The sequence below is a fragment of the Poecilia reticulata genome, linkage group LG16 (assembly GCF_000633615.1).
Source record: "Poecilia reticulata strain Guanapo linkage group LG16, Guppy_female_1.0+MT, whole genome shotgun sequence".
NCBI classification, from domain to species: domain Eukaryota; kingdom Metazoa; phylum Chordata; class Actinopteri; order Cyprinodontiformes; family Poeciliidae; genus Poecilia; species Poecilia reticulata.
In genome coordinates this window covers 8118279-8145169 of record NC_024346.1, presented here as the reverse complement: position 1 = coordinate 8145169, position 26891 = coordinate 8118279, and the positions used below count along the sequence as shown (strand labels likewise).

The 26891-nt window shown below is 37.1% G+C and overlaps 3 protein-coding genes across 7 annotated transcripts in view; 2 read left to right on the top strand and 1 right to left on the bottom strand.

Moving 5' to 3' along the window:
* The first annotated feature begins 9959 nt into the window (after positions 1–9959).
* On the top strand, positions 9960–14816 carry rab42b (RAB42, member RAS oncogene family). 4 transcript variants are annotated; one of them, XM_008431143.2, is made up of 3 exons: positions 9960–10041; positions 11391–11613; positions 13423–14816. In XM_008431143.2, exons 1-3 carry the CDS (start codon positions 9975–9977, stop codon positions 13871–13873), a joined length of 741 nt encoding a protein of 246 aa, XP_008429365.1. In that variant the 5' UTR covers positions 9960–9974; the 3' UTR covers positions 13874–14816. The 4 variants fall into 4 exon arrangements, with proteins under 4 accessions (XP_008429365.1, XP_008429364.1, XP_008429367.1 ...); XM_008431142.2 differs by having other exon boundaries at positions 9975–10041; positions 11370–11613; XM_008431145.2 differs by lacking the exon at positions 9960–10041 and adding an exon at positions 10920–11188.
* A 1575-nt stretch (positions 14817–16391) lies between these two features.
* Positions 16392–19498, bottom strand: taf12 (TAF12 RNA polymerase II, TATA box binding protein (TBP)-associated factor). 2 transcript variants are annotated; one of them, XM_008431146.2, is made up of 6 exons: positions 19333–19498; positions 18612–18785; positions 18219–18296; positions 17407–17521; positions 17012–17100; positions 16392–16931 (listed from the first exon to the last, which is right to left on the bottom strand). In XM_008431146.2, the coding sequence occupies exons 2-6, from the start codon at positions 18687–18689 to the stop codon at positions 16896–16898; spliced, it is 396 nt and encodes a 131-aa protein (XP_008429368.1). In that variant the 5' UTR covers positions 18690–18785; positions 19333–19498; the 3' UTR covers positions 16392–16895. The 2 variants fall into 2 exon arrangements, with proteins under 2 accessions (XP_008429368.1, XP_008429370.1); XM_008431148.2 differs by having other exon boundaries at positions 19352–19498.
* A 381-nt stretch (positions 19499–19879) lies between these two features.
* Positions 19880–26891, top strand: part of LOC103477838 (uncharacterized) — a 14962-nt gene continuing 7950 nt past the window's right edge. The window contains exons 1-5 of the mRNA XM_008431149.2: positions 19880–20130; positions 20392–20502; positions 21042–21163; positions 23875–24097; positions 25088–25233. Of these exons, the coding sequence (XP_008429371.1) occupies positions 20100–20130; positions 20392–20502; positions 21042–21163; positions 23875–24097; positions 25088–25233 (633 nt within the window). The 5' untranslated portion in view covers positions 19880–20099. The remainder of the gene's footprint in view (positions 20131–20391; positions 20503–21041; positions 21164–23874; positions 24098–25087; positions 25234–26891) is intronic.

Genomic DNA, 26891 nt, shown 5'->3' with positions numbered 1-26891 from the left:
GATTATTATACTTCACACACACCGGTACACTAGTGTGTATATATAGTATATTAATCAATATATAACTAATTATATATATATAATGCTATTTTACGAATATAATGATTGTATTTCAAAACATAAGTTCATATAGAATCAGCTCTTCGAACGCCAACACTCTTTCAAGGATTTTTAATACGGAGGACCATTAGATAACATGCTTTTTCACCTGAGTTTTGCCATTGTCTATTTAGTTACCACAGGGATGAACTGTAAACCTGTCAGAACTAAAGAACTTGTTACAGGACATTAGTGAATAACATTGTGTTGACCAAAGATAAACGCCAAACAAATCAAGAATAAATTGGGGAGAATTAATCATAAAACAATATCCCCACCAATCTTCTAATGTAGCCTTTAAAATGGCAGGCCGGTCATAGGTGACATTAATTAAAGAACCAGTCAAGTGATCCATATTAAATTTTCATGCATGAGATATGGACCTGCAGAAATCCACATCTCATACAAATACCCACCAAGATAGTTTGTGGTTTTTATTTATAGTAAAAGTAAAAAAAAAATCATCTTTCTTCCACATCACAACTATAACACTACTTTGTGGCTGAACTACCAGTATCATTACTTAGGCATTACAAAAACATTCCTATAAAATACACACAGGTTTGTGGTTATAATAGTACAAATCTTTTCACATTTTACTGAGCATAAATGTTTTACTTTGAGGACACTCTTCTGTATTAAATGAATTCAGGCACAAAAGCATTTGTGGTTCGTGGTTTTTACATTCATTTGGTCCTTGCCTCACAAGCTTCAATTCTATACCTGCAAACACAGCAGAACATTTCTGGTATCATACTTTGGCTTGTACTGTGCTGTTGAGAGTCTCTTTATTCTTTGCATTTTACATTATGAAGCATTTGGAAGTAAAATTGTTACTTTGAAATTTGAAGCAACAGCTTAGTGTTTCAGGGAACCAGCCTTTTACTGCCATCAGTTGCCCCTCTTCCCTCAAGCCACAGGCCATTTGCAACGGTTTCTGTGATGGGACAAATTGGGAACGTCAAGAACTTCATAGCTGCACTTTCACAGCATGCACATGGCTTTCTTGAAATTTCAGCAAGAATTTCTGTGATGCTGCTTATCTAACCATTATACCACTAGAGTCATGACTCTTAATCCCACAGCATTCAACCTCTTATCTCCTGCAGCACCACGTCCGTCCATCTTCTCTTAGTCCATCCACATATGCCGAACATTTAATGTTCTAGTCTCATAGGGTGCTGTCAAGTAAGGACAGCCAATCATTTATGAGGAAGAGAAGATAGTGGGCCATATTAAAATTTCAAACATATGGGCTCCTCTCACTTGCTGAAAAATAGTTTCCTCCCTCGTTTCACCCATGCAAGAAATGTCTCTAGTACAATTCAACCATTAGAATTTGAATAGCAGAGCACCCCTGCTTCTGTTTTTACCTAAAAATTATATTCTTACCATAATGTGACCTGCATAATCTCATAGACGGCTGCAGACTTTACAGAGGTCCAACAGTTATTGAATCCCTCCACTAGAAGGGCAAGCCACAAATGGTAATTGTTATAAAGACTGACTTTTTACAATTTGATTAATGCAAACTTAATACAGAAAAAAATTAGTGGAAGAATAAAATGTGGTGGGTAAAGGTGCATAGGAAACAAATATGACCAGAGCTTTGAGGAGCTTAGTTAAAGGAAGATTCACCATGCTGCTGTTGGTCCACTTTGTTTTACAAAGTTCAAAGTCAGAGAAACCTTCTGCTGGGAAACTTTAAAGCTCCCCATGTTTCCTTCTGCAGACAAGCTTATGGAGATTCTGATTTCATTTTCCAGCAAGACTTGGTATCTTCCCACACTGGCAAATATACCAAGCATAGTTAATGACCAGCAAACTGGCCTGACATTAACCTCTGAAACAATCTATATGAGCATAGTTAAGAAACAGATAAGGGACAAAAGATCCTACATGTCAATCAATGAAGGAACCTACACTTCCTCAACACCTCAGCAGAGCCACCAGCTGCTTTGTGCAGCACTGTTGACAATATCTACTACGAAAAGAAAACTTTTGGTCCTGTGTCATATTCTGTTTATTGACAAGCATCATATTGGAATTTTATTAGCCGCAAGCCATAAACATTATAATTAAACCAAATAACTGTGTCCAATAAATCAATGCAAGCTTCACTGATAACCTAATTTACTGAGGTTCAGCGATTCAATCATCTTTTAGATGACATTCATCCTCCCATCATCTCTTCACAGCATAGAGAATGAGAAATTTTACAGCACAAGTTAACCTTAAGGCCCCCTCTCATTCCCATCTGTTTTGTTGAAAAACCTGAACTCTGCAGTAGCGCAATGTCAAACCCATTCGCCTTGATCTTATTTCTTATTTGTTACTCAGAAATGAAAATAGCTTGTGCAAGATTCTGACTGACAGCATCGAGTCCCATTTGAGCAGTCTGACATCTTATTGACTCCTTAATGTCACTATCATTCTTACCACACACCATATTTTCAGTACTCCTTTAAGAGCCTAAAATAGGAATCTTGTAGAGTTTCTATCCTTCATCAGGTAGTATCTCATCTGCAGTGAAATCGTATCAGATTCAGCTCCTGTGGCAACATCACACAGTGGCTTGTCAGCAACACCAAGTCTTTTGTTTTACCACAAAATACATTTAATACCATTTATGACATTATTTGTAAATGACCAGAGTTCATATTCTTATGGAAATTATGAGGTTTGTTTAGCCTAAAAGAGTGATTTAAGAAAAATAACAGCAAAACAGATCTTCCACTGAGTGAAAGCTGAACATATGTGTAAAGAAAATCAAGATTTTGACCCAAACCATGCACTGGCTCTGTCGATACAACTTTAGTGTGTACATAGGCTAAGGCCGGTGTGAAAATACCATTCAACTGAAGTAACTTGCTCTTCACTTCCACAGCAGCTAAACTTTGCTCCAAATGCAATCGCACCATGTCACACACTACAGAGAAAACACCACTCACCCGTACTGTGACCTGTAAACCACAGATCGAAATTATCCTGACAAAAATCCCATTTTTGTCACTGATAACAGTTCCAGTAGAATGGTTGTGAAAACAAATAATTTCTCTTCAAAATGTTACAAGAGATGGATTTGAACACTTCTTTTACAGACTGCATGATCTTTCACTCTGGGGTAGTCCAGGTGCTCCTGTTGCATAATTTTCTAAAATATCATTCTAGAAATAACTGTGATAAGAACCAAGTCTGCAGGGGTAAGTAACTACAGTGTTTTGTTTTTGTTTTGTTTTGTGTATGTGTTTTTTAAGTATTGCCTTCTTATCTAATATCAGTAACATATAACCAGTGACATATAATGTTCATTTTTATGAGCAGGTTGATCACTGCAGTTTCCTCCCAAAATAAAATCAATTCTTTAATGTTTTAGCAAAGACACTGGTCCTTTTTATTTTAATTAATCTTACATTTTTTTTCCTTTTAGGTTGTCATAAATATTAAGACATGTGGTTAATATTCATGACTTATTCAGACGTTAGATCTCAGATTTGAGACTGAGTTGAATGTGTTGTGGTTGCATTTCTGAAAACGAGTGGGATTTGTAGTTTGTTGTGACACTACATATTATCATCAATAGGAGCCAAAAAGAATGTTTCCTTCAGTTATTTTACATTAAATATTTTACATGTATTATGCGAGCTATTGATTTCATTAGTTGCAAACAGCAAAAAGTCCTATAAAGAAACAAAAAACAGTATTTTTGACTAAGTTTTACATAAACTGAGTTCAGAACTGCTCAAGGACGGCTGACATTTTCATTTAGAATCGGTATTCTTGCTTCGAGCTTTTTACTTGGAAAACCTTATTTCCAGGTAAAAAGGGAAAATGATTTTACTGTTGCACCATTAACACTCATGAACATACAAGACAACAACTTTTGAACAGCTCTTCACACTATAGACTGCTACATATGAATGGTTTGGATATTATTTTGACACCTAGGCACTGAATGGAAAACGTGTTCATAAAAAATAAATGGTAAGTGGACAGAATTTATTCTACATTTACACACCAACATTCAGCTCGGTAGGGAACTTAGGATGAAGTGCCTTGCCTAGAGGCACACCCACAAACTTCCAAATGCTAGACAGTTTCTACACTCACTAAAATACAGTCACCTTGAATTTTGTTCAGGAAAGATAATTATGTGTTATTCAAATACCCATCCAGCCTAATCTGACTAGGTGCTCTCTACATAACCATGCACAGATAAACTGGAAAGGTATTTCACACCTCCAATTCATTCATACAAATGAAAATCTATTAAAGAATATACCTCTGGGGCTCAGATACATTGATTTTCATATTTACACAACATTTAAAATCACTTTCCCTTTGACATTAATGCATTTATTCTCTAATGACATAAATATGCTTGTCTTGAAGAATTAAAAGTTGTTGAACCATCTAAGAAGCTATGAAGAAACATAAATTTTTTCCTATTAGTGTACAACTATAAGTAAATAAAGCTGTACCACACATGAGAGCCGTTTACACTGTGCAGACCGTTTTTTATTATTTTTTAATTTAGATCCTCCTAGTTATCATTGAATCTTGCTGTATTTGTTTTTGTGCAGGGGTGTGTTCGGGCATGCAGCCGGCAGTGGGAGAGTTTGTGCACAACATTCTTGGATGGGAAGGTGAGGCGAAGACCATGTGAAGGAAAAGTTATAAAGTAAACCTTTTGTTCTACTTTTTAAAAATTCATTAGTGGGGGGAAAACACTGAGAAGCTGTAGGGAAACGGAGTTGATCTCACTTTCACTTGTTGTTTACAGATGCCAAATCCACTGAACTTAACCCAGAAACCAAACACCCTGTGGTATGCTGTCTTCTTTTTCACACTGTGCTCATATTACATTATGTCAGCAGGGAAGGCTTGGCGTTCTATTTGATCTTGACAGGTGAATGACATGCCAGAGCACAGCCCGGGATAAATGGGAGAGAGTGTGAGCTTTGGAAAGAGGGCAACCATTTCAAATCCAACTGTGTAGCTAAGTTTAGTTTATTTAAGGAGCCCCATTAGTTGCTACAACAGCAGGGTTATTCATGTGGTCTACACTACAAGCATTACAGAAAAATTCCAATATTACAGACATTAAAAAAAAACACCACAGAAAAGCCTGCAATGCACAAATACAAGTCAAAGTATAAATCAATAAGCATATTTTCAAAGAATGTTAAAACTAATAACAGTCTGCACTACGTCAAATCAACACACACATTCATTTCAATATTATTTCATAATTGCATTATACATTTTTAAGATTCTTTTTAAACCGTTCATGATCACCAATCAATGTAATTTCAGAAGCCAGCATGTTCCAATATTAAGTATGCTCAATATGTTTCTGCATTAAAATCCAGGGTTATTTTCCCCCATTTCATAGTGATTTATTGTTGTTAGAGGAAAACTATAAAGAGATGGAGAATATGTTGAAGAGAGACTGACACAGACTTCAGTTAAACACTAAAACACGTCTCTAAAGGTTTTAGCATCACTATGAATAACAATTTATTTATAAAACATACTGTTTCAACTTGAAAACATATTTTGGAGTTTCATATTCATACCAGGCATTTTTCAGAAATTGTTTATATTGCACAAAACAAGAACCACTTCTCCAAATTGCTTTGACTCACTGAAAGTTTTTGTCATTAAAGGTAAATTCAGAGCTGAAGTACCACTTTGAAAAGAAAATTGACTTCATTTTGGTGGCCAGGATGTAAGAAAGAGTGGAGGCCATTGAGTTAGAGCTTGAGGAGATCATACTAAATAAAGGTCTTTTTTCCCCTGCTGTTATGAAATATGCTCTTGGAAAAATCTTAGACACCACCACGTACCTGCGTGGTTTAGCCATAAATGTGGTGAAATTATTTTCTTAATACTCTCCCTGATGTTTCACGTAATTATTTTCTTGGAATTTCATTCAGATTTTACATTTTTCCCCATGAAACTTTATTCTCCATCTAGGTCTTGCATACGCTCTAGGAAAACCCCAGAGCTACCCGTCTTATGGCCTTTGCTTTTTTAAATGGTAAATAAATTATTGTGGACCTCAAATGAATACCTAAGTAAAATTTACCTTTGCTGTTTAGCTAAAGCAGTTTTAAAACTCATCACAATTTTTACAACTTTTCCTTTTAAGTTTTACTTTGGGCTTAGTGCTCACAACAGTAATTTTCTCTACCACAAACAGTAAAACAAAATTGAAAGAAAACAGGCAGTGGTCCATAAAACAATGATCACCCAAGAAGGTAATGATAGCAAAGTTCATACGGATTAAATTTATGAGGCATTTTCTTCCAGTGAGGAAGTAAGAGAAATGTTTTAAAGGACAGAAGCTTGGAAGCCCACTGATCTGGACCCAAAGATTTAAAACGGCTGTTTAACCTCCCTTTAATTCATCCGAGTGAGGGGCAAAACGGCAGCATTCAGATAGATGTTGTAATTTATGCTGTGGTTCTGACGCGTCGATCTGATGTGAAGAGCCAACCCGTTTTTCAACTGTCACCAAAATACTATATTAGGAGGAGCCAACACACACTCCATAATGGAACTGTGGCTATGGGTTACATTAGCATGGAAACCATATATGTTGGTATCAGGTATGAAGTTAGCGCTAATTTCATCCACTATGAATTCCATCAGTCTTGGCGCAAATGAATACATACAGCTAACTGTCCTACACATAATCAGTTGTTTTATTTCTAAGGGTAAAACTGTGGTAAAATGATATAGATGCCAAGTCCAGGTCCAGATCATCTCTGCCAGCCTCATTATGGGCTTGACTTCTGAAAGCAATACGTTTTGCCATGATTTGTTTGGTAAAATATTCTGAAAGTCACCCATTACTGCTATGTGCGCAATTTCACAGGAAGAGCTCAGAAATAAATACTGCTTATGCTAATATTTTTTGAAGCCAGTTTTGAGTTTAGCGCTACATGCCATATTTTATCACAGAAATGTCAATGGCTCCACACCCCTGTAACATTTGAAATCACCTTCAGCGCGATAGGTCAGACCTCTCACTGTAAGTGTGTGAGGCTGGTATCACATGATGTACGACGCATGGTGGATATGATTGGATCTGAGAGCATAGTTCGAGTCACTTAATCAAAATAGGTATGAATCAAAAGAAGATAAGCTAATGGAGATTTTGGCTCAATGAGCATAAGACCTTTTTTTGTAAATGGTGACATTCTAAATGAAAACTTTACATACTTCTGGCTGCTACATGGACCACCGCCATCTGCAGGGTTATGATTTATAGGATTTTTGCTTGATGAGTTCAAGGATAATTATATTTTTTACAAATTTTCTACTGTTCTTTCCCAGCTTACTATAGTTTACATGCTTCTTTCCTGCTCTATGTGCGTTTTAGCATTTTCAGCGGGAGTTCAGCAGATCTGATCTTGACTTATTTTCCCTCTTTTGGATCAATAAACATTTTCCTAATGTTTATTATTTCAAAATGTAATTTATGGAATGATGTAACTGGGTGTGGTTGGAATCTCCTCTATTTAGTTTATCAAGCTTGTTTGAGGCTATAGTGACAAAGAACGGAAAAATAACTTCATTACCCAGATTTAGACGCACTTTCATTCAAAGCCACTAAGAAATAAGTTTCTTAGGAAGCTGTAATAAATTTGGTTCGAATAGGACAAAAAACTTAGTGTCTTTATGTTATAAACCGCTGATGGAATTCAGCTAATAAATTATTTATTTCAAGATGTTAATTTTCACTATTGCATTTATCTGCTGGTACTGAAAAATAGCTTTTGTTTAATGTATGCCTAAGTGATAAACATGTCTGCACATTTGCGTTTATTTTGTTCTCCTCCTTACATGAACTTCTAAAGTTGATCTGAAGCTTAAAGATCTCAGCAACTTTTAATTATAATCCCAATAACTTAAAATTGTGCCTGCTTTATTATTTACAAGTTACAATATGATTATATCATGGTTACAGATAAGAATTTAATGCAAATTTTATAAAATATAAGCCTAATTGACCTTTGGATAAACTAATAACCAGGATGGATGTAGCTATACATTTAGAGCTTAACTGCTTAATAAATTGATAGGCATAGAGCTAAATTAAAAGAGCAGTGAGTGTTGAAGCTAATGTTTATTAACACTGCAATATTTTATCACTGTAAACACCATGAAATGATCAGTGACAAGTACAACTGCTATTTTCCTTATTTCACAACATTTTTCTCTTTTATTTCAGGGAAACGTACTCAAACATTTGCAAAACTCTGGAAGTGGATGTTGATGAGCTGCTGATTTTGATTTTTCAGTTTTGGACAACCGCAATCCAGAAAAATCAGGATATTTTTTCTAAACTGATGCAGCTGAAGAACATTGCTATTCATTTTTATCTTAAATCATTTTTAGGGGCAGAAATAGCATAAGTGGATGGAGAACAGGTTATTGAATGCAGGCAGGGGAACAGGCAATGCAGCAGACATAATCACTTATGGGATAATGTTGGAATCCAGCAAAGAGCAATACAAAATCCAGCAGTTTAAAAACAGGGGAGAGTAAATGTAGGGAAGAGGTAGGTGGTTGATTACTAACAGGTTGTGGCTGGGAAATGAGGTAAACGGGTAGACTGCAGGAAAAGGGCTGATTACCTCTTTGAACTGAACTGAGACACAAAGAAACTACAAACCAAGGGGAAAAGAACATCACTGATCTAAAAATCTGAATCCAGTGAAGAACAAAACACAAGGAAAAATACTCAAACTGACTTTCAAAGGCATTAATCTATGTGACAAAACCTTTCAAGCAATCACAAATACAGGAATAGAACAGAATATGCAAAACCTACTGAATATAACAAAAAGGAAAAAATAAATGAGATGCTCCAAACAAAAATGAAACCAAACAGAAGGATCATAACAACCTTCTGTGTTATGATCAAAGAGTGCAGCAAAGATAAGGCGTGTAAAACCAGTTAGTGATTTTGTGTGTAAATTATAAACCCAGAGCTACAATGAATAATAGGTCTGGCTGTATTTAGATAAAGTTATATTCTTGTGATGCAAGTTGTATACGTGTTTTGCCCTTTTCAGCCAACATTAGTTACTTTAATCAACATCTCAGAAATGAACTGTTTCCAAGGGCAATGTCAATCAATGCAATTAAGCTAAAACTTCCATTTAATCTCAGAATAACTGCTTTGGCAATTTTTTGTTGTTAGTGGTGATGACATAAACTCACATAATCTTCTATGATAACCTTTAAATATATGTGCAATAAACTGTGTTTAGTAATGCTGTCATCTTTCCTAACATGGTGTCCATTATTACTTTATTTTTGAACATTGCTAGTCCCCCCAAATGGTTGTAGAGGTAAGCACATTAACGAAGAACAAAAGTTAGAATAAAAGTATGTGCTTTTTATAGGAGCGTCCAGAGTTTTAGAAAACTAAAAACGATAAAAGCTCCAAGGGACCAGACTTAAACAAGGGCAAAATGTATCAAACATTTTGAAAAGGTTTCAATTTCAAAAAATAGTTAACAATACATAAAGTTTCAATGAAAAAATAAGTCAAAGGAGAAATTACAAATTTGGGCCCAATACAGCTGAGGTCAACTGAACACAAACAAAACGGACCTGCAAACAAAGAACAAAAGGCGGCTTAAAAGGGGGTGTAACCTAAATCTTTACCACATGAGGGAGGCACGACACAACAAAGGAACAAAAAATACTAAATTAGCTAAAGTAACATATGAAACAAATAAAGGAAAACCAATCTTAACTTAGCACAAATAATAAGTGACTTTTATAGTGACAAAATAAATAACTAACATCAACTTTAAACCAAATCCCCCCCCTAAGTCATTTAGAAAAAAGAAATGGTATGCTCCAGGCTTCCTCCTCCAGCTGGTCTGGATTTGCAGCACTCCAAACAACAGAACAAGTGTGAGTAAACCATTCTGACAAATATTAACTAAAGTGTACACCCATTAGAAAATGTGTGTCTAAATAAAATGACTGACTTAAACATACTGTAAGCTATTACTAATAAAATTAAGAAAAATAAAGAAATACTAACTGTGGTGGAAGCATACACCACAAAGAAAAAGGAGCTTGATTGTTTTTTTTTTCTCAGATTATTTGTCTCATATCATACAGTCAAGACATAGTGACAGTTTCAACAAATATATAAAAATATATATAGTTTATTTTCATAAAAGTTGCATGCAGCAGCTTTAAGTTCCATTAAAATGCTTGGTGGTAGCACTCCATGAACAGTCAGATTCTTTAGAATGAGCTCTTGTGGCTTAATGTCCTTGATAAAAGTGTATGCATGAATAGTTTTTTATTGATCTTATGCAATTCAACATTTCTGAAAACCTGAATTTTGGATTTTTGTTGACTCTTCTAAATTTAAAATTAAATTAATTGTAAAGGAGCGTTGATGAAGTGTCCTTATAAATGTGAGCCGAGTCTCTTTATGCCTTCAAGTTTATCCTCAGCTTTTCTCATGGGAATTAAAGCCCCATTGTTATCAACTTCCCTTTTTTGGTAGCAACGTACACTCCAAATGCAAGATCATAAAAATGAGTAAAACAGCTGCAAACTGTGTGGGCAAAGATATTCCAATGCTCATCCTCACTTCTATGTATCTTCATGACGTATATGTGTTTTTATCAACAGGAAACTGTAGTTTTCCTTTACATGGTGTTGCACACTACCTCAGAGAGTCCTCCCACTTGTATCCCTCCCTTTCCAAAACGGTCCTCCCTGTGTCCTTGCACTTCGCCCCTCCCTTTGTCAAGTATCAACAGGCAAACTTTAAAAGTCCACACCCCTGCGCAACTACTCTTATGCACATGCTAGTAGCATTTACCTTCAGCAGCTTAGATGAGAACTGCAGTGTTCCTGGGGTCATCTCTGAGGGGGATTTTCCTGCGTTCTTGCTTTGATGAGCCATCATGAAAAGGAGACTTTCTGGCTATAAAATGCTTTGTATTTTGGGATGGAAATTATCTTAGACTGCACCACTATTTGGAAGATTAATAAGGAGTGGCTGTTTGGGTGTTTCTCAACACTTGGAGTGTCAGAGGTAAGGAGTCAGCCTACTTGAAGATGGTGTGGGAGTGATCATCTCTTACACACACCACTTCTGCTATTCTAGTTTCAACATTGACATCTCTGTTTACCATACTCCTCTTTAACCTTTCATAAACCTTATTGTATTCCATTTGTGCACTTCAAACCTTTCCTACCTACTCTATTTGTCTTAGTTGATCATTTCTCACTACCAGCAACAATGGACCTAACTTTGTGGCAGTACCAGTTCAGGATCATAATGCTGGGAGACTCCACTGTGGGTAAATCGTCCCTCCTGAAGCGATACACCGAGGACTTGTTCCTGGAGTCAATCAACCAAACTGTGGGTGTAGATTTTTACGTTCACTTCCTGGAGGTGGAGCCGGGGGTTCGGGTCAAGCTGCAGTTCTGGGACACCGCTGGGCAGGAGAGGTTCAGGTAGGAATCATGTGATATGTGATTTAACATGTGCAAAGGTTCAGTCAATAGTTCCTCTATGCTGTTAGTTGTATGATTATACCCACCAGCCGCTTTAGTAGATACATTGTCCCACTGCCAGGTTGGAGAACATTTTGTTGTAAACCACGGTTATTCTTTCTGGCATTTTTTTTCAACAAGGTGACAGAAACATTCCTCCAAGATTTTAGTTGATATTGTCTTGATAGCATCACACAGTTCCTGCAGCTTTATCACCTGCACATTCATGATGTTAATCTACTGTTTCATCACCTTCCAAAGATGCTTTGTTAGGCTGAAATCTGGAGTTTATGGGGGCCTTTAGAGTGCAGTAAACTCATTGTAAAGTTCAAGAAACCAGCCTAAGATGAGCTTTGAGACAGACATGGTGCATTATTCTGTAGCCACCAGAAGATCAGGTCAACTGTGGTTAACAGGGTCAATAACATTCAGTTAGGTTATGGTATTTAAACAATGTCTTGGTAGTACTAATAGTACCTTTGTAAATATATCCACCATCACATGACAGCACCACCTTCAGTGTGAACTGCTGACACAAAGCAGGTTGGATGAGCGCTTCCATGTTTACACCAAAACTTGACCCTACCAGCTGAATGTCGCAGCTGAGCCTCGTCGGACAAGATATTCTCCCTAGAGTCTCTACCTTTGTAACGTGTGGTAATTTGAGCTATTGCTGCCCTTCTAACCTTTCAAATCCAGACTGCCCATTCTCATCTGACCTCTGAAATTGTCAGAGGTCATTTTTTTGTACACACAACATCCGGTCAGTGGACATTTTTCTCTTTTTCAAGCCATTTACGACAAACCTGCAAGACGGTTATGTGTAAAAACCCGAATAGACCAGCAGTTTTTTTGAAATACTCATTTATCAAAAGAATCAAGCCAAGATATTATATCCAGATACCTAAATTAATCAAGTTTCTGCATTGGGATTTGCTGACGGTAAGCAACAAACAGCTGTAGATATTAAACTTGTACAAAACTTCTGTAACCATCAGGCCTGATGGCATGACCCTACAGTTGTTTTCATTAGACAGTTACCTTGAAAACACTATTCTCACTGTGAACAGCATACAACATCAGGAGTGTATGCAAATACAGTGCCCAAACAAACTACTCCAACCACTCCACTTGCCTCTAGGCTGTTCATCTGTGTTTGCTATCAGCCATCACCAGCTCAGTGTTCAATGTGTACAGAAATGCAGTCAGTGCAATTCTTTCACAGGGCACCGTTCTCTTCGCTCAGCATATTTAATAAGTAGAAGTAGCCTGTTTCATTCCGTCTTTAAATTCATTATTTATGTTGTCCAGTTGAATGAACTGTGACAAAGTGCTCACTGTGCCTGTTTGTATTTACCTCAGCTCTGCCGTTCCACCAGTCAGCTAAAAAGAGATGGGGGAAAAAAAAAAATAAGGTTGCTTTTAATGAGATGTGTGTTTAATGAAGTAATAAAGTTGCATCAGTGGAAGGATGTCTTACTAAGCCTGTTCTAAAAACATTCGGTGACTCATGGGGGATCTACATACCTGTTGGTGGTTAAACACAGCAACTATCAGTTTCCAACAAAGAGAGCGATTCTTTTTTCCATCCGCTTATCTGAAAGAATTTAACTCGTACAACACAGTTCAGTGGAGAAGGAAAAAAGCGAAGGATAATCTGAACTTTGGACTTTCTACTGAAATATTTAAAAGGTTTTTCATATGCTAAAAATCCAATAGGCATCTCTCACTTACTATCTTTATTCTCCCCTCTCTCACTTCTCTTCTCAGATCAGTGACCCGTTCTTATTATCGGAACTCAGTCGGAGGCCTGCTGGTGTTTGACATCACCAGCCGGTCATCCTTTGACCATATAAAGGAGTGGCACGCTGAGGTGTGCCAGCGAGTGCAGCCACAGAAGGTTCTGTTTGTCCTGGTAGGTCAGAAGATTGACCGGGACACTCACGAGGAGAGAGCAGTGAGCCGGGAAGAGGCCCAGAAACTGGCCGGACAGCTGGGGATGCCCTACGTTGAGGCTTCAGCGAAGACGGGACAAAACGTGAGGGAGTCATTCGAGCTCCTCACTCGACGGGTCTACCAGGGTCTGTTGAGCGGGGAAATAGAACTTCAGGAGGGCTGGGATGGTGTCAAGTGTGTTGCCCCACAGGCACTGCAGTTACAAAGAAACAGTGTGTCTAAAGCCAGCGTCCCAACCAAGAACAAAAACAAGTGCTGTGGGTAAATACTGGACTGACATATAACTCATGCTCTGGCAGGAGTGAAACAGCCTGCTGGCAAGTTGGATTTACGGTGGCGATGTAACGTATGACCACCCTAAGAGACACTCAAAATATATATTTTTCATTTCTATTGTGTGGAGTTGTGTATAATTGTATACAATTACGACTTAATATTGAATCTAAACACAGTGATGGTTTTAGAATGTATTACTTTAGCTGACATCACCAGCAGTCTGACATTTACAATAAACTGCAAACATTTCTATACCCCTTGGTCTATTTAATATTTTGTCACAGTGCCATCACAAGCTAAAATGTATTTCATGTCCGTGAACAGCAAGTTTTCCCTCAAATTCTCAGATTGATTTGAGGACTTTGACTAGGCCTATTCTAACCCATTAATATGCTTTGATCTCTTTATAATTCCAATGCTACTCTGGATGTGTTTTGTGTCATTAATGCTCATCTTCATAGCAAACCTGCATCCCACTCAGTTTTTTTTGCAGATTTTTCTTTCAGGATTGTTCTTGTTTAGCCCCATCTACTCTGGACAAGTTCCCTGCAAGCCACTGAAGAAGAGCATCAATAGTATGATGTTAAAACTATTTTAGGTGTCACAGTGGAGATGGTGTGCAGTGTTCATTTGGCTTGTAAGTGATAAATCTCTGTTTTGATCTCATTTGACCAGAGCAGCTTTGTGTCTGTGTTGTCTATATTTCTAGAGCTGATTTGCTAAGAGGGTTTCTTATGCCATTTTCTTCTGGGCTCTTTTTAATGAAGGCCAGATTGGGGAATAGCATGAATTGACAGAGTCCCACAGCTGTTACTATGAGCTTCCTGCCTGGTTCTTTCATTAATGCTCTCATTGTCTGACTTGTCATGTTTTGGTAGGTGCAGTGGCGTCTAACTGATGTTGAATTAAACAGTGTTCCTTTGTCTCCACGATGCTGTTTGTTCACTAATATTCTCTACCAAATGTCTGTCAATTTCAAGACGGCTGGTTTTATACTGACATTTCATAACACGCACTCGTTACCCTACTTATTAATAATTTGAAAACTGAAGTCCTCTGCTTTCTCCTGCTTTTATTCAGAAGTATCAGATTGGGGGTGAATGCAGTCCACATCCTACTTTTAAGATTTATGTTTGTAAAAACAGATGTCACTGTCCATCCATTTGTAACAAAACAAGAAGTAAAAAAGTTTGCAGGGTCTGAATACGTCTGTACTTCCTCTCAAGAATAAGGTTAGGGGTTTCACTTTTTTGTCAGTCTTTAAAGAAATTATATTGCATATGACATCATTGTCAAGCATGTTATATTTTAGTATTAAACCTATCTTAAGGTTTGCTCTTGCAAATGATGCCATTTCTTATGAGTTTTGTACTTTGGGAGTTTTTTCTTCCTTCGCTGACATGCTTGGCCCACAGCCTATTCTATTAATGGACTGATGATGTCATTAGTTAACCTCAGTTCAATAGCAAAAGGGTATAAAGGTTAATGTCTTGCAGTTTGCTTTTTGCATAATAGTCTAAAAGATGTTAAAAAGCGGACTTTTTCGTGGTCACATTCAATCTAAAACGTGGGCATTTTCTCTCCTATTGACTTTTTTGTCATCTGGACTTGTAGCTGACACTGGATAAGTGGTTCCTCACTCTGAGAGCACCTACAAGAAAAATCTGAGGTAAGAAAGTGTGGTTTTAGTGTTTTAAAGGGAAACTATCACTCTTGTAAAAACAGCCAATAAATGATTCTTTGGTGCACAAACACACTGATGGTGTGACTAATAAGGGGGCTGAAAAGTTGCGTAAGCTGCTGCACTACATACATTTTCTTTGGGAGTTATTTAAGTATTTCCTGTTATTTGTTTGCTGTAGGGAGTGGTAAAGGTACCAAATGTCCTTAGATTAAAAACATCACCTTTTATGATCTCATTGTAAGCTTAAGTGGGTGAAACAAAATTGACTGATTCCCAGGTGCTGTTAAAATTAAATAAAATCTCTTGGGTGCCTCTGGATATTGCTCTAACAATTTTTCTCTACACAATCATGGGTTATATCCCTTGTTTATGTACACAATGGGGTGACTTCTTATTTTAAGATAAATTGCAAGGCGTTAACAGCTGTTTCTATTTATATGTATACCCATAAGAAATCTTTATTGTGGCTGTAGATTTTTAAGATGCTGTGAATTACTCTATACTCCATACAGCCAGAAGAGAAAACACTGGGCTTTAAACTATAGTAACTTCATGAAGTAACATTTTATTGATTTCATATAACTCTGACTCTTTAAAACCTTTGTTACGTCTTCATATCAGATAAATTAATTGCTACACAGTGACATATTATTTTTATATCTACTGAGATGCTCACTTCTAAATGGTAGCAGAAACCCAACTAAATAATTTTATTTTGTAAATTAAAATACATATAAATAGGAATTCTGCTTAGACACACCAATTCCCTCTGGAGAGTGTCGCTCATGCACTAGTTTAACATTATGTAATTCACACTTAATCATTTTGCTTTTTACCAGTATCCTTTTATTTAGACACTGAAAATTCAATAACTGTCAGAAAATGGAAAGGAGAATACAAAGTACAGTGAGTAAACAGAGGAACTCTTCCATGCTTAACATGTACCTTGGCAAAATATTACAAATCATTTTTAGAAGGCTGAAGAGTCGGTAACACTCACAAAAACATGCTCAACAGTATCAAAAGCAAAACCAAAGATGGCAATATTAAAAAAAAAAAAAATCCATACTTTTTTTTTTTTTTTTACTGACAAAGATTTTAAGTTGGAGTTCTGCCAGTCTTAGCTTAGTGGTAATGAAACGACAAAATATGAATACCAATTTTCATATGATTTTTGCAAGATAGTCGAAAGTTAGGGAGACAATATTACAATTTATATTCAGAAGAAAGAAAAAAACACCCCTCACGATCACCACTTTTATTTCATTAACCAGAAAAGAGAAAACAATAATACACAAAGTTAGTACAACATATTAGCTTTCTTGTGCTACTTTTTGGTTGTCTTGCGAATCAGTGCCATTCTCTGGAACAACAAAGATAAATTCATTAGTACATAAATAACTTCTGATTTTTCCAAATGAGCCAAATCCTGTTATTTTTTACCTGTTTGTGAGCCTCTGTGGTACAAGCTTTCTTGAACGGTCTGATTTCATCTGATCCATAACCTGGAATCCACATGTTCCACTGACGCTCTAGAGAAAAACAATATAAAAAGCAATCAGCACCCAGATCTTTAAACACATACATTAATTTTCATATGACTGTCTAAGCGCAGCAGAATCCTTTGACTGAGACACAAATCTATACTGGCAATGCATTTCTAAAAATATAAATACATTTTTCCAGTGATTTCTCTTTAAATATGTATTTAAATATCAATACCCTTAAATTATTTGGCAAATGACATGGCTTTGAAGTTTTTTGTTCAAAAATCTGAGGAACAAATTCTCTCAATTCTTAAAATATGAAGGGTTGCAATTCTGCCAAAAGAAACTTACCTAGATGTAACTGAACATCTTTAACCTCCAGCGTATTGGATTTGCGATGACGTGCCAGCTGACACGCTGCTGTCACTACGCTTTCTATGAAATCATCTGCAATTTGGAGCAGCATCTGAAAAGAGTCCCACATAAACAACTCTTAAAACAGTTCAAATAATGGGCATAATAACTTTAGTAAACAACAGAAAATGACATATTTTCAAAGTTTCTTAAACTACTTAAAACATCTTCACAGAAGTTCTGTATAAATGTTGCGAGTTTGCTTATTTGCAGTAGACAGGTGCAAAACAGTTGCCAGCTTTTATGTATTGGCATCAGTTGTATCAGTTTGCTTCATCAGGATCATTTCCAGACAACTACACAATAGGGTGTCATGTTTGATGCTGTTGCTTAATCCAAATCCAAAGATTTATTCCACTCTTGGTAGATTTAGAAGCAGACAGTGATGAAATGGACTGATATGGAAAACAGCATCAACAAATTTAAACTTTTGTAGCATTGTCACAGAGTTGGTCCTCATGGAAAACAGTGACAAATTTAAAGTGTTGATGGTTAATATACAATGTGTTGATTTGCTGTATCCCAAATATAAACATTTTTAAATCAATAATGAAAGAAATCTCTTAAAACAAGGACTCTGTTTGAGTAGCAAGTATGTCGGTAGTCAGAGAATTTCTACAATTTCCTGAAAATTAATGGGAATGTGACATTTGTTTAAAGGTGGGGAAACTCTTTGTGCCAACAACAACAGAACATCACATCAAAACCCCAAAGTACACCTTAAAGTCAGCATTGAATTTCTGACAGACCTCCTCAACATCTTCATCCAGTTGTTCATTTGGATCAATTTCTCTCACTAGGTCTTGCAGCTTCTTCTTACTGAGGACCTGGAAGAAAAAAAGTAGCATTCACACTACTTACAACATTACATAGATATTTTTTCCTAGATTAGCAAAATGATGATTCACTTGCTGTTCTGTTTAGAAACACATAAAACCTGTCTTCAAAGTGGTCATTGATCCTTTGCATAGTTTCTTTCACATTCCAGCAAAAACATTTTATGTCCATGTACAAATAATGTCTGCATTTTTGTTTACTTCTTATTAAATACATTGGCAAACTATGAAAAGCCTTCTTATTAGCAGAAACAAAAAAAAAAAAAAAAAAAAGATAATAAATGCAGGAAAAGAAAAATCACTAACCTGAGATCCTTCTGGACTACTCCTGCCTGCAGGACCTGAGGTCAGACCCTTCACTATTATTGGGGTGCTGTTAGCCATGCTGGTGGCCACGGGCAAGGACTTTAGGAGTCCTGAATGACCGTCTAATACCACAGATGTGATGGATTAGTTTGTATAGACGCTGCCACCTATAATCTGCATCACAGAAAGAAAAGATTATATAAATAAAACAAGTCAGGTTTAAGTTAGATTGCAGCAAACAGTTGTTTAGGAAGAGTATTAGTTGAATAAAAAGTATTTGTTCGGGTTTTATAGTAATAATAATGATAGTAGTAATATAGAAACGACTTTAATGACTTATTCTAAAATGTTAAAGAATTCTACTTGATTTGCTTTGTCAACAGCCATACATCCAGTTACCTCTACTTTTTTGATCTACTTAAAGCTAATCGTAGCTTAGCCGTGAAACAACGCTTTCGGTAAAAAAAAAAAAATCCAAACAGAGACGCTTACCACAAACTCAATAAATGATGCAACGCAAAAAGATAACAACTGAGAGCCTAATAATTTCAATGCAACGACAAATCACGCAAGATGCCGTTAATAGCCAATCCGTTTGTGCTAAAAACAAAAGCTACTGTCAATTTTGACGTTAGCTTCATTGGCTAATATTAGCTGCTAATGTAGCGGTGGGGACATTATGTACTTTATTCTTTAAATGAGTTAATATATACAACCTTACCAGGTTAAATGAAGATTACCTGCCCATGTTTCATTGTCGTATAACATACAAATTCGTTACAAAGAAAAATAAACTCTTAGTTTTAATCCAGACATCCAAAAACAAATCACCGAGCTCTCACGGTACTTCCGTTAAGCTGCTGTCTATTTCCTGTGTCATTTAGTCGCCTTTGCTCTGCCTCCTGCTGGACATTTTCTGGAACTACGTCAACATTCTACAACTACACTCGAAGAGCGCTTCTAAATTTGTTGGCTGAAGTCATCGTTCTTTCTCTTTCACATAATGAGCAAAACACATCACACATCAAAGCAGGAAAATCATGGCAATATTATAAAAGGGGAGGCAATAAATGGCTGATCCCACCTTAAAGTGTTTAGTTATGATAGAATTCGTAGAACATGTTTATTATTAACAAAAATTCTGTAGAGGTTGTTGTTGCCATTGTTATTATTGTTTTTTTTTTAATTATGCGATCTACTGTCTCCATGCTTACTAACGCATTTAATAATTATTGATCTTGAAAACTTGTCTCTTAAATGACGCAGTTTGGTGTGTGACCAAGACAAAACATTTATTTCAACTTCTGCTTTGAGCAAAAGGTCAAGATAAATGCAGCGTAAAATGCTGGCTTGTTTGGTGTTACATATCACGCCTAAAAACCACCAAAGCATGTGAGGGTTAGTTTCAATTTCTGGTGAAGATACAGAAAAACACCTAAACGTGGTAGGCGCGGTTCCGTTTAGATACAACTGACGCACTGAGAATAAATGAAGATTATTGGAGCAGCGACAGCTGCAGGTACTGTTCACATAACAATTCATGCGTAAACGCACATCAGCTTAACATGAACCCCGAGAAATATTAAGCCGTGTCTCGGCTGAATAGGTAAAACTTTACCTATTCAGCCCGATTTATTTTCGCTTATAAAACGAAAATAATGAATACGGGCTTTTTAAACTTCAAACTGTTTTGAACGCACTTCCTGAAAAAAAAAAACAGAAGAAAGCCACGCCTTTTCTGTGATCTACTAATACAAAGCAAACTTTCATTTCTGTTTAGTAGCTGCGCAGGACCTCAACATTTGTTTCTCAAACTCTGGAAAGCCTTTTCTTACAGCCATGAAAGCCCTTCTACTTGTTGCATTGGTGGTCGTGATTCATGTCACTAATGGTAAATATGTTTATTGTGTTTTAATGTTTTACAATTGTTGTAAAAGAGCGTGGTGTGTTCTTTTTTTACTTAAGATTTTGAGTTCATTACTCAGAAAGCCCACATTTTATAGTCTATTTAGCTTTACAAAGGTCTCGATTTGTTGTCTAAGTAATTCTTTCTCTCGAGGAAACACTTTGTTTTCTCACCTGTCTCTCTCAGAAAAAGACAGGAACTTGCTCCTAGAAATATTGAGGCCGAATATTTTAATGTTTTATGCGCACTGAAGGTCACGTTTAGTTCATAACAGCGGGAAATTTTGCGGAATATTGTCAAGTCATTAGAGCCTAAGGTGGTAGAAAACTGGTCAAACTGGTTTCAGATCATAGTATCAACAGACGCATGTTTCAGAAGGAGTGTGCTAAGATCTCAACAATGCATTGCAGATTGGTAATATGTAAAGTCACAAAGTGGTTGGATCCCCATTATGTCAACAATGCTTTTATTCATTCAAATTGTGATCATTAACCCGTATATCTGTTATTTGTGTCCATACGCAGCAACTTTGATCATCAAAGGCCCAACTGAGCCGATTCTGGAGGGCGAGTCAGTCACACTGGAATGCCTGTACACAGACTCTGACCTCAATGTCAGCCAGGTTCACTTTGAGTACCTTCCTCCGGTGAGTTGTGGTTGTTATGTGAGGGGGTGGATATAATATGACCTTAGGGTGTTTGCCAAAGGCTGAAGGAAAAAAAAAACAAAAAAACTAGACCTCGCAGATATGTAATTGTGCTGTAACAGGTAATATCTGTAACTGTTGCTTAAACTGTTCAAACATGTAGTAACTCATAGAGTCGGACTAAGGTGTAGGCAAATGTTGCAATTGCTCAGGGACTCCTGCAAGGAAAAATCCTGAGGACTTAAATATTAAACAAATGACATAGCAATGCTAATTTAACCATTTATGTCACTTGTGTTTGCACTTTAAATACTTAGTGCACTCTGTAACTAAATGGATCAACTCTCCATTTTTTGCTGTGGCTTTGTCCTTTCCTCCTTGGCTTTCTCAAGTCAATGGTAATGTTATGTTGTTTATATACAAGGAAGTCAGCTTTTCTTTTAGATTTCCCAGTTGGAAATAGATCAAGAACGTCACCTGAGATCTGAATTGTGTCTGGGGAGTTTTCAGAGGAGCCTTAACTTCAGTATTCAGAAGGTCTTTGATATATATATATATATATATCAGTATATATAGTACACAGTAAAATCTACAGGTATAAACTGTTTATAAATGCTTCAGATGGTTTACATTCAATTAAACCAAAGACACATATAGTTTGGTAAAATACTCACATCAGATGCAAGTTTTTTTTGTATTTAAGCATGACTTGGGTAGAAGCACACTTTTATTGATTTGTATTAATAATAGTAACTCTAACCAAAACGATGATCAATTTTCACTATTTTACAACTTACAACCTGAACGTCCTCTACTGTGGTGATTTTCCAACATCCAAGCTTTCCCTTCCAAGACAAATTAAAATGAAGAATAATTTAGACGGGAGTGAGTCCCACATTCAAATTCAGTTTAAAGCCTTGGCTCTATGAAATGTTACTCAAGAATTGTTTTGCTTTCCAGACCTCTTTTGTACAATGTTTCACCATTGAAAAGTTCACTGAACTCTGCTCAGCCCCATGATGTGATACTACGTCAACATGCCTTATTTGTATATGTCCAGGTATTCCCCTTTGTTTGGGGAATTTTACAGCTGGAGTAAAGTTCAAGCCAATCACTTTCATTTTACAGTAAAGTGTCACATTCATATTACTTTTAGATTACAAGCAAATTACTACCAAATATAGATTGATATGTAAAATCTAGCAAAATACAGTGATGCAGATATTGCACTGTGTGCACTACTCAGAAAACTTTACAGTTTAATTTTAAAGCAGTTACATTACATGTTATTGTCTCTTGAACACAGCGCATTTTTATTTGATATATTTTAGAGAATTTTTGAATGTTGCCTCTGTAAACTGAGGCAACAGTTTACAGAGGCTTGAAACTACGCTTTCTGCTCTGTTTTATTTTGACTGTTCTCTGATCTGGTATGCAGATAGGTTTCTTTAATTCATTTACCACTGAGACATTGTGGTGTAAAGGTTATCTTATTTAATTAAGAACAGGCAACATTGTTGCATATTTTACAACTGGTATTCCTGGGTGGATCCAGATTTTGATCATTATGCAGCTGCACTCTGTGTGCTTCAACATCCCCCTTCCATATAGTCAGAAGAATGTGACTTCTGTGATTTTTGAAATTAGTGTTTTGTTAATCAAATGCTTTTGCATAGAAATTTAATATATCACCTGAATTCGGCTGATACGTTTTTGCTGAGATTTTAAGTTAATCATAGTGCACTGACGTCCATTAACAAATTAAAAGAGTGCCTTGTAATAAAAGTACTCAAAACCTTTAGGATTTTTCACATTCTCTCACACTGAATCAACAGTCTACAATGTATTTTATTCAGCTTCCATTTGAGAAACAAACACTAAGTAGCTATAGCATTATAAGGGAGAGGACAGTCTATGATTTTGCCTCTGCAAAAAGCGACATGTTTTTAACCAGCTTTGCACATATGAAGACTGAAATGTTTCTTCAGTCCTGTTACAAAATAACTACAACTCAGTCAGATTTGATGGAGAGGCGAGCATCTGTGAACATCAGTTAAGACAACCAAGAACCTATTTGTCAAAGCAATTTACATGTTGGTCAAATAGCTTGATTTGGGTCTCAACTAACCAGAGCACACTCTACCACATGTTTGTTGTGTCTTCTCTGTAGTTTGTGGCAAAGGTACAAACGGTGCTTCTTGATTCTAACCCTCCATAAAGCCCAGATTTGTGGCGCACATAACAAATGTGCCACCAACAGATTCTCCCCTGAGTTTCTGATGTTTGCAGCTCCTCCATAGCTCCTTTGGCTGCTTCTCTGGTTAATGCTCTCCTTGTCAGTCAGTCTGTCAGCTTCGGTGAAATATAAAGTTTGAAGAGGTTTATAGTTCTGCCGTACTCTTTCCCTTTCCTTTTTCAATGAACAGCGATATGTTCAAAGTTCTATTTTATGACCTAACATCAGTTTAAACCTATCGGAACCTGTTGTTATTTGTGTTCACAGTGCTTCATCATCCAAGTAAAATGTGCTGATAAATGTTTGTGGTTGCTAGTGTTAAGCTCATTTATAAGGCACTGTAAATACTATAGTATCTGAATTTACACCTATTATTTATAGCTGTTTGATTTTCAGACAGTTTGATTATGTTGTGATATTCTGAAAGATAAACCATTCTTGTCTCTTTCATTTCATTTTTTTTTTCTTTTCTCAGTACCAGTACTCAAGGAGCTTGTGGCGTAAAGTCTGGGGGTCCAGCATGGGCAGGTGGTTTTGTGGAGGGGATTATTTTTACGGCGAGGAGGAGGAAAAAAGCGGACTTCTTCAGATTCCCTACCCGACCAGGTTCTCTGGGGTGCCCTTCCGTTGTGTGTCAGACAATGAAAACACAACTGCTCCAGACAATGCGTCTGAGCCGCTGACCTTCAAAGTCCACTGTGAGTTTCTTGGTTGGAGTGGGAGGGTTTGACTTATTGATGCTGTCCTCTTAAACTGTGCACATCAATGATATTTACAATCAGATTTAGCTGTTGGTGTTATTCATGTTTTACAGAAGCGAGACAAATGTCAAATTATTTTGTGACGCAAATTAACTAGAAGTTTCGCTCTTAAAAAAGGAAATGTGACAAATTGCCAGTTTCATTTCTAACAAAGAAGAACACATAACATCCTAACACAGACGTTGTTGGCTATATGACTAAACAGAAGGTGTCTGAAACATATTCCCTCGTGTTTGCAAGCACCAGGAGGTAAACACAATGGATTCCTCTCAGTGAACATGTATTTTGGAGGCTGCAGCACTCATAAAGCAGCACATGTTAAAGATCCAATGCAAATGCTGTTACCCAAGAAAGGTTGAGTGATTTTCATTTTGTGCTCTATGCAAACATGGAGGCACTGCACTGGTTAGGCTCCAGTTTAAAACTACAACACCAATGTGGGAGACTTGCATTAAGTATCTTTTGTGTAGCTGGCCAGGATTTGTCCTCTCTCTTCTCAGTGGCCATCACATCGACCCTGATGCTGTTTGATCGGCTCCGCAGCCTCATGGGAGGAATCAATAAGAGGAAAAGATTAGAATGAGCTATAGGATAGAAGGAGGCAGAGAGCTGGATGGACGTGGGCCATCTATTGAAATGGAAGAGAAAATGAGCCATTATTCACAACACTGCCTCTCTAAAGACTTCGATAAGATGAAGCCTATCATCGTTACTATTGATCACTCGTAACAGTCAGCATCTGTTGGAGGCGTTGGAGGCCACATGCTCTCAACTATTCTTAAAACATCTGAGATTGTTCCAGATGCTAGTCCGGATAACATATGTTTAGTTGCCTCCCAAATACTCAGACAGGTTACCTCAGCATGCATTGAATTAGTTGCTTCATTAATGCCTTATCATGCTGTCTCATCTGCACTGTGTCTCCAGATATGAGAGAACTGTCGGTGTCCATGGAAGGCTACACCAACTACCTGGGGGTCCCGCAGGACCTGAAGGTGCGGCTCGGCGATGACGTAGAGCTGAAGTGCTCGGCGAGCTCGTCAGAGGAGCCAAGCTACTACTGGCAGAAAGAGGTGAGAAAACCTCGGGTATGCACACAGTGCTGGTGTCCTCATTAGACTTTTGGAAACTTGTCAGTCTCTCTTCCTCCTCCCATCTCTGGATGTGACCTCTTTATATTTTCTTTTTACCCTTTTCTCTTTCCAGCCTCACCAGGTCTCTGCCGCCCTCTTGGCTTTGTGCAAGCCTTCTATTAATTGTCTCTCCTCCTCCAGCACATCTCTGTTTCTCTCCCTGACTTTCTCAAGTTTCTTTAGTCTCCCCTTGCTTGCCGTCTCTCTCTCTCTTTCTATCCTCTAAACGAAAGGAGTTCTGTGTTTAAGTGACTGGTTGGCTTAGCCTCACCTTTCGCTGGGAATTGCAAGCTTGCCCACTTACAGAGGATTAATAGTTTAATGAGGTCTAGACAAGAACCAGTCAACCTGAAAACAATTATGTGGATAGATTTCTAATTATTTTTGCAGTGTTTGGTTAACTGGCATTGAATAATTCAGCTAGGCTCTTCAGTGAACTAAGAAAGTGTTGCTGAAAGGAAATTAAGACGTCTCGCTTTAAAATGCCAGAGTGACAATTGGCATGTAAAACAAGATGAATCTCTCTGACTAATCACCTTTTTGAAGAACACGGGTAGGCAGGTGACACACCTAGTACATGTGGTGGGTTTTAAAGGTACAGGTGCCTAAAAATAATGTTTCAGGGCTGACTTGCACAAGGAATATGACATTTCATAACTGTTGCTCTGACTCTAGCTGCAGTCCCCTCCTTGTGACTATTTCTTTCTCAATCCTCTGAATTATGTGGTTAGGCTAGTTGATTGTGAACCTCTTTTACCAAGTTTCACAATTAACCTTTGCAAAAAAGCTCTGTCAGCTTCATTAGCAACAACCATTTGGGGCTTATTTTCCTTGTTGAGAGTATTGATGACTGCATGAGGGGGGGAAAAAATGTTTTCATTGGTCTAATGTGACCAATAAGTAGAATTTAAAGTTTTCATTAGTTGAAAACCAGGGACATTAAAATTCACACCAATAATTGCTTGAAATACATCTGTCCCCCTTTGTGTAATGAACCTATATAAATGTTTGAATCTTTGGTTGTTTTGTAGTTTGATTTGACTCATTATTTCATCAGGTTTCATCATCAGGCTTCATTATTATTTTGTATCGGTTTCTTATTTTGGTTATATCAGTCTTGTCCCTTTTTTTCTTTAGTTCAGTGCTTTCTTAGTGATTTCAGTTTATTATGTTTACTTTTGTGTCTAGTTATTTTCAGTTACTCTAGTTTAATTATGTTTAGTTTGCTTCACTGTTAGATTTATTCCGTAATTCCCTACGTACTCTCCCTGAACCCATGTTCCACTTTCTCTCTCTTTCTCCCTCTTCTCAGTCTGTCTTCTGCTCTTTCCTTTCACACCTGTGATCAGTTCGTTAATCAGCCCCGGTCCATTGTTTCAGTACTTAGCACCTCTTTCTCAGTCACTCCTCAATGGTTCCTCCCATTACTTCCTCATTCTAACCCGTGTTCTCCTCGTGTCTCCTTGCTGGTTTGTTTTCCTTGGATTTTTTGGTTTGTGTTTCTGCCCTGGATCCCTGTGATTTTTGTTCAATTCATTGGCCGCCTCTCTCTCTCTTTCTCTCTCTCTCTCTCTCTCTCTCTCTCTCTCTCTCTCTCT